The sequence below is a fragment of the Belonocnema kinseyi genome, chromosome 1 (genome assembly GCF_010883055.1).
Source record: "Belonocnema kinseyi isolate 2016_QV_RU_SX_M_011 chromosome 1, B_treatae_v1, whole genome shotgun sequence".
Lineage (NCBI taxonomy): Eukaryota > Metazoa > Arthropoda > Insecta > Hymenoptera > Cynipidae > Belonocnema > Belonocnema kinseyi.
In genome coordinates, this window is record NC_046657.1 from 22,755,984 (window position 1) to 22,763,885 (window position 7,902).

The 7,902-nt window shown below is 31.4% G+C and overlaps 1 protein-coding gene across 1 annotated transcript in view; it reads right to left on the reverse strand.

Annotated features, from left to right (window-relative positions):
- Positions 1-1,435: 1,435 nt before the first annotated feature.
- The window catches only part of LOC117177033 (loricrin-like), an 8,010-nt gene continuing 1,543 nt past the window's right edge, over positions 1,436-7,902 (reverse strand). The window contains exons 3-4 of the mRNA XM_033367497.1: positions 5,180-5,231; positions 1,436-1,589 (exon numbers count right to left, since the gene is read on the reverse strand). Of these exons, the coding sequence (XP_033223388.1) occupies positions 1,436-1,589; positions 5,180-5,231 (206 nt within the window). The remainder of the gene's footprint in view (positions 1,590-5,179; positions 5,232-7,902) is intronic.

Here is a 7,902-nt window from a genome sequence, read left to right on the forward strand (position 1 = left end):
TGTCCAACAAACAAATCTAATAATAAGTGACATTTGCTATTCGGTTTAAAAAGATACTGCAAACGAAATGCAACTTTTTTCGTGGGTTTCAATAGCTTCGTGAATAAAAATAGCAGAATCATATGAAGGTTATTTAAAAAATGCTGGTTGCTCAAGTATAACTTCAAGCAGTAAAAGGGTAGTTTTTACGAGTTCTTCCAAAATAAATTATAATTTTCAAACCAATTTGCAGTCGCATATAAAAACAATTATGGACTAAAGAATAGTTCCAAATTTCCACACAAAAAGTCTAAAATCCATGTCTTCAAAAGAAATAACATAAATGTAAAAGTTTTATGAGATATGTGCTGATTTAAGACAAGCGTTAGAAAGAGGTAAAACAAACATATTTTAATATATACGAACATTTTAATTGCCAAATTTATTCTTTTGTATCAGTCGATTAAAACATTTTACAAACTAAATATAGTCCATTAAAAAAACCTTCATGCGGGGAACAGTGTCCATGCACTGCTTACAATTGAAAGATACACCATAAAATGAATACACCATTAATACTTCGCAGCTTGCATATTAAGAGAACCAAATTTCTGGAGTTATCAAAACAGCTGAGTTCAGTATCCCAGCAAGTTAACTGGCACTCCAGACAAAATGAGGCTACCAGGACTTTAATCAATCCTGATCCTTTTGGCGGCGACTCTAGTAGCAGCTCAATGTCACTGCCACTGCCCATCCTCTGAGAGAGAAATACATGTAATTTAATTTATTTTAATTTTCAAGTTGTGAGAGACTCTTAAGTTAGTCTATAAAACCAATGAGAACTAGCACAATCTGTCAACTTGATAAATAAGAAACTGAGAGTAACACTGTCACAAAAAATTATAATGATAACTGTATTTTCATCATTCTTAATGATGTGTGAACTTTAATATCAAAAATATGATACAGCTTCAAAACAACATACGTTTTAGAAGAACAATGCATTAAACTTTTTTTTGTTTCAGACTGGTGGTAGATTGTGCACACCTCCAGGAATTACAATTTACGCATCACCACCGACATGGTCAAGCTACTCACCACCCCCAACTACAGGTTACTTATCCCCACCATGGTCAAGTTTAGCATCACCAGCAACTACCGGTTACTCACTTTCACCATGGTCAAGTTACTCACCACCATCTCCAAGTTACATACCTGCACCTCCTTCATCTCTACCAATAGTTATTCCACCTCCTGCCCCTTCTCCAGAAGTTTTCCATTCCTATACATCTCCTCCACCAATCGCACAAACACCCCCGCTACCACAACCAGCAACTATCATCATCGATCCTCCACCTTCTCACCTGCCACCTTCTTCAACACATCCACTCCCACCACCACAGCATCAATAGACACAATCCACACAGTCCTCAATACGCCTTCTCCTGCACCGCCTTCACATCCGCAACCACCACATACACTTCCCACAAATAGTAATGCCACCTCCACCATCACTTCCACCCCCACCAATGTTCATTCTACTTCTTCCACATTCCTGCGTAAACTCAACCTCCGCCAACTCATACTTGTGAACATAGCCCATAACCAATCTGTGTGCCAAATAAATTGGACGTTACTTTTTTTTAAGGGGGTATAGTAATAAACGATTACATACGTGAAACTACATTTTATTTTTCTGATTCTCCGTGCCGTCTCAAAGTATTTATTTCTCGATAATTGTTATTAAAGTTTCATCTTCCCAGTTTTCTTTGTATGTAAAATATTTATTTTATTATTTATTGAAATTCTCAAAGCTTTTCTCTTGTCACTGCGGCCTGTTACAATGTCTACTCTAGGTAGCCTCTATTTGTGGTAGGCACGAATTTTCAGGAAATTCGACATATCACAGGCATTTCTGAAATTGAGATTGTAGAAAAGAGTTTTCTGTGTCAGTGCTGCAAAGAAAAAAATGAAAGCGAATAAGTGCTGTCCCTTCGGTGAAAACGATATGCGTGGAAAAAGTACTTTATTCAAGTGGAAAATGCAGTTTATTTTAAGGTATCACAAAAAGAAGTATAGGCAATCTGAAATTAAGAATTACATCTGAACATTAAATTTAAGGAATCAGATACCTGAGATTTAAAAGAATCTAATTGTAATTGAGCCTATTTATAAAGAACTTATTTTGCGCTTTTCCCACTTCGACATTTTGTTTCATTAATAATATAAGTTTTACCTTAAAGCACACATGTAATCGAACTCTGTTGGACAGAACTTAATGAAGATAATTAATGTTGCATAACAATACGAGATGCTCGGTTATCTTGCTCATTTCAGTCATTCGAGAAGTATTCTCAAAAAACTGAAAATATAATTCTCTCTTTCGTTTTCATCGTTTTATTTCATCTCGTTCTATCGCGCTCCTCGCCCGAATATTTTTTGTATTTGTCTTTAAAAATGTTAAACCCATCACATTTCGAAAATTAAATTTTTTAAGGAATATCACTTCTGCAATGAAATCTCGCAAATAATTAGCCAGTCTGGCAGGTTTCGAATTTCTCCAATAAATCAACACTGCGAATGACTTGTATACTCGTCTATCAGGTTTATAATGCACGTTCCCGGAAAACACCCAAAAGTTATTCGTCCTTTTTAAAAATTACAAATTTGTAGATCCTTTTTGAGTGAACAACTTTTGTCAATTAATTTTTTTTTACTTTGTGTCGTTTTCACGAAAAATTTAACTTTTTCATTTAGAATGTTACCTTTCTCGATTAAGGGCATGTGACACAGCTAAATACCTATATTACCGACGACAGTTTTTCAGTTCACTGAATATTTTTTTGAACCTAAGAACTTTTTTTGTAAATAAAATATCGAGCTGAAACTTTGGGAAATGTATTAGAGTACAATAAAGTACGTTTAGGTACTGCATTTTGGTAGGAACTTCACTGAAAATTATTTCATCTTTTTTCTGAACCTCAACATTTTTTGAACGTTCGAACTTTTTCCATACATAAAATATCGGTCTCAAACTTTGAGAAATGCAAAAGTCAAAAGAAAACTACGTTTAACTACAAAGCTTAATAATAAAAGACGTAAAAAAATATATTTCAACAATCAAATCCAACGGCATCAGCCGGTAACCTTGTACATGAAAATACGAAACCTGGCGGCCACTAGACGAGGCTCTAGAGGGTTCGTATTTTCGTGTACATCGTTACCGGGTGATGCCGTTGAAATTGATTGTTGAAATTTTTTTTTACATCTTTTATTATTAAGCTTTGTACTCAAACGTAGTTTTCTTTCGACTCTTGCATTTCTCAAAGTTTGAGACCGATATTTTATGTATAAAAAAAGTTCGAACGTTCAAAAAATGTTGAGGTTCAGAAAAAAGATAAAATAATTTTCAGTAAAGTTCCTACCAAAATGCAGTACCTAAACGTACTTTATTGTACTCTAATACATTTCCCCAAGTTTTAGCTCCATATTGTATTTGCAAAAAAACATTCAGTGAACTGAAAAACTGTCGTCGGTAATATAGGTATTTAGCTGTGTCACATGCCCTTAAAACAAAAAATACCCATCGTATCAAAAGGTATTGTGTGACGAATTTATAGCTCATTTCTGGATCAACATTTTTAGTTCAATCGTTTTCTTCGTAGCTTTTGTCGTTTGTGCAAATATTTCATTTTTCTATTTTTAATATAAAAATTTGAATTTTGAATTTTCTAGGAAATTCAAAAAAATTTTAGGATAATCATTTTCTTTTTTTTTTAATTTTGTGAATGCTACACCTCCGATCATTTTCTTCATTAGAAAAAGTAGTAAAGATACATTTTTTGTCTTTTTGAGTACTATTGATAATCGGGCACAGAATTTTTCAATCTTGAAAAAAGTGGCCTTAAAAATTTTGAAAATGCTCCCACTTTTAAAATTTTCCTAAAATGGCTAAATAATGAACCTGAAATTTTATTTTAAACACTAAAAGAACATACAAAAGGCTATTCAATCTTTCAAAAAAGCGGGAAAGAATCGGGGTAAAGTTTAACACAAATCTAGTAACTTCTCGGATGAGATTATAAAAAATTGATAGACAAAAATTGTGTAACTAAAAAAGAAATACAAATTTGTTATAATTTGTTACATTTTTATAATTTATGACAGAAAAAGTATTAAAATTGTTTGACATTTTAAACTACACCATTCAAATTTCAAAGCGAACGACGAGAAAAACGATAAAAAATCCTAAAGAGCAACTGCAGTTTTTAAAAAGTCCTAAAACATTCCTTTGTACCATTTTAGACAGATTTCCTCGTTTTTATTGATATGAAAAAAGCGAAAATTTCAATACTCCGTAAAAATACGCGAGATATATAACAAATCTAAAAGAAGACTTGTAGGATATTTTGTTTCATCCATCAAAAATTATATTTGAAATCCTATTTCAAACATAGCAACGAGAGATAGAATGGAAAATCTGAAGAAAAGATAGTAGTTTTTTACTTTAAAGTAATTTAAAAATCAAATGTAAATTTGCAAATTTCTTTTAAAAATCCACCAAACTTTCTTACTCTTAATTATCTATTTAAACAGAGCGAAAATTTTAAGAAGAATGAACATTGGGTGAAGACTATTCTGCCAACAATGAAACCCGCAGGTCAAAGACAATAATATTAAATAAATTATTACTACATTGAAATCTTGGAATTTCATAAATTCCGTGAATTCCGCGAATCGTTTGAATTCGATGGATTCCTGGAATGCCGTGAATTTTCTAAATTAATTTAATTCCTTAAATTTCATGAATTACGTGAATGTCTTGAATTCCTTGAATTCCATGAACTCTGTCAATTCCTTGAATCCCGCGAATTCGCTGAATGAATTTAGCGAATTGCTTGAATTCTGTGCATTCCGTGAATTGCTTAAATTCTTGAAACCTATGGATTTCTTGAATTCTTTGAATCTCATGCACTTCTTAATTTCTTTGAATTCCGTGAATTCCTCGAATGCCGTTAATTTTTTGAAATCCGTGAATTCTGAATATCTAAAAATAATATACTAAAACAGAGAGTAATAATAATTGATAATCCTACCTAACGTTTGTTACGTAAAAAAATTGCAGCGCCGCAATTAAGAGTAAAAGGAGTTCCGGGCGCGTGCGATGGCCACTCAAGCGTGAACCAACAAAAGCGTTTACATCTGAAGCGGAACTCTTTTAGGTTTGTTCCGCACCATCGCCAGCACAAAAACTGGCACAGTCTCAGAGTTTTACTGTATTGAAATTTAATATTCTTCAATTGAGTGGCATATAATAAATTAAATGTATAAAAATGCAATTATAAATGAACAAAAAAATATAATGTCAAAATTATTTGAATGTTTAAATAAAATTTGACATCTTTTTTAGATACTTGCTTTTAGTTTTCTAGGTATTTTTGATTGAATCAAAACATTTTTTTCAAACCGGTATACTTCAAGAGTAAAAAATTTTGTATTCCATTTTTGTTATGAAACAAACAAAAAAATAAACAAAAATTTAAAAATCGGCAATGACAGTTCAATGAGAAATCTTATTAGCTTTAATTGAAAGAAAAGTTAAAATCGGATAATAATTGTCTTCTGAAAATCAATTTGTCAATGGACTTTTTTGCCTCACTTTGCATTTGTTGAGTTCTTGTCAAAACAGTCGATAATTTTGAAACATCCAATTCCAAAAATTTTAAAATCATAAGAGGCACATAGCAAGTCACGGCTTCTTTCTTTCAATTACTGGATAAACTGAAAAAGGAAAAGAACAACTTGGAAAAAGTAAGGAATCGCTGAAAAAGTATCGATTTCCGACGAGTATGAAAGGTTGCCGCACGAGCGAAGCGAGGGCGGCATTCACACAAGTCGAGAGATTGCCTCTCCCCTTCTCGCTTCAAAATTAGGGATTTGTTTACTATATGGGTAATTTATAGACATTTTGGAATTACGTTAATTTATGTAGATTTAGAAAATTAATGGAAACTTATGAAATTTATGGTGATTTATTACATTTATGGAAATTTGTGGAATTTTATAAAATTTATGAAATTTTTTTATAATGTAAAAATTTTGAAAATATTTATTTTCGAAGCGACATACAGGCTTCGAAAGTCGAATTCTCAGGTGGGACGTTGTGAAAAAAATACTTGATTTCAATCCGCCAAGGAAAACAACTAATAAAAATTTTCACTTATGTTAATTGTTTTCCTTATACTTCAATGTTTACCAGCTTTCTACAAACAGTATACATGTATTAAAATTAGTTTGCACTTGCCATAAAATTACTACAAGCATGTACTCTATTATCTATACGCGTATATTAAATTTCATTTATCTGTATACTAATTTTATTATATACATTAAATAAATTTACTAAACTCTGATATACTAAATTTAATTTCATGTTGTGCATTCTTGCTCCCATCACACCTATACTAATGGTAAGAGTTAAAACAGTTGCAATAGGCGAGTAGCTTGGCTTGCAATAAACGAAATTTGAGAGTACTACATTAATATCAACTGAAATAGAAAGCACATTTCATAATAAAATCAAGCAACTCTGACTGGATTAGAAATGTAGAAAAATTCCTTTAATACTTTTTACGCAATTTTTTAAGTTTTCAAATTGCTATAGCTCTGATAATTTTCTTTTTATCAAAAAAGGTGGTAAAATTAAATTCTTCGACTTTTTGAGTACTATGAATAGCTGTACATAGAATTTTTAAACCTTGAAAAAATCGTCTCAAAAATATTTAAAATACGTTAACTTTTTTAATGTTCATCCCAAATATCTGGATAAGGAATCCAATCTGAGTAGTCTTGCAAAGGCTATCCAATATATAGAGACCGACATAAACGCCAAACACAGACATAGACGTAAAAACTATTTTTTATGACGGTTTTTAAAAAGTAAACATTTAAGGGAAACCGCAAAAGTCATTTTTCGCTTAAAACCAATACCTTCTCATTGATGTGTATTTATTTGAATATCTACTTTAATCACAAAATTCTAGAAAAACAATATTTGTTTTAAAGTTTTTGAAACGATCACAATTACCAATCATAATGAGATCATCTGGAATATATTTAAATAATTGCTAATTGCTTAAATTAAACTATCAGTTAACAAGAATATGCCATGTACTAAAAAATTTGATCGAATAAACGTTCCTTAAACAATTGTGAGGAATTTTAGGAAACAAATATATTATTAAAAAACTAGTATAAAGAAAATATTATAATTATCTAGCGGCTTACTATTGCAGAATCATTGGTAAATTGTGTGACATCCTTATACATCAAAACTTCAAGACTTAAAAAGGTTTGATTATAATCAATCCTTTTCAAGTCTTGAATATTATTCTTTGAAGTATTATTTTGAATACAATAATGCATTATAATGACGCTTATTACACATGTTCCAATTTAAATTTTAGGTGAACAAAAAACCGTATTTTCCTTATGTTGCATCAAAATAGGAAACTTAGAGTGTACTCTCTAGACCTGAATCAGTGAGATTTCCCTATTACCCATTTTAAATCCTTACTAACTTGATTCAGTAACATATAAATAGCTATTTGAATCACTGCGCTAATTTTAATTTTAGGAATGCAAAACAATTGTAGCAACAAAACTGATTTACTTGATCTAACAAGTTGAGTGCTGAATTTAAAAAACTCTAGACTAACTCAGGCTATACGATCTATACAGATTTAAGTTCAGCATTTATGAGAGAAAAAAATCTTTGAAAATGCACGAATATTCCAAGTACCAAAGGGGGAGGGTCGGTAAGGCCGGTTTTTGGCCTAATTTATTTTTGGACCAAAAAATCTGAATAAATCATGGTAGTTTCTTATAAGTATCCCGAGTCGATTTCACGCTAAACGGACTACC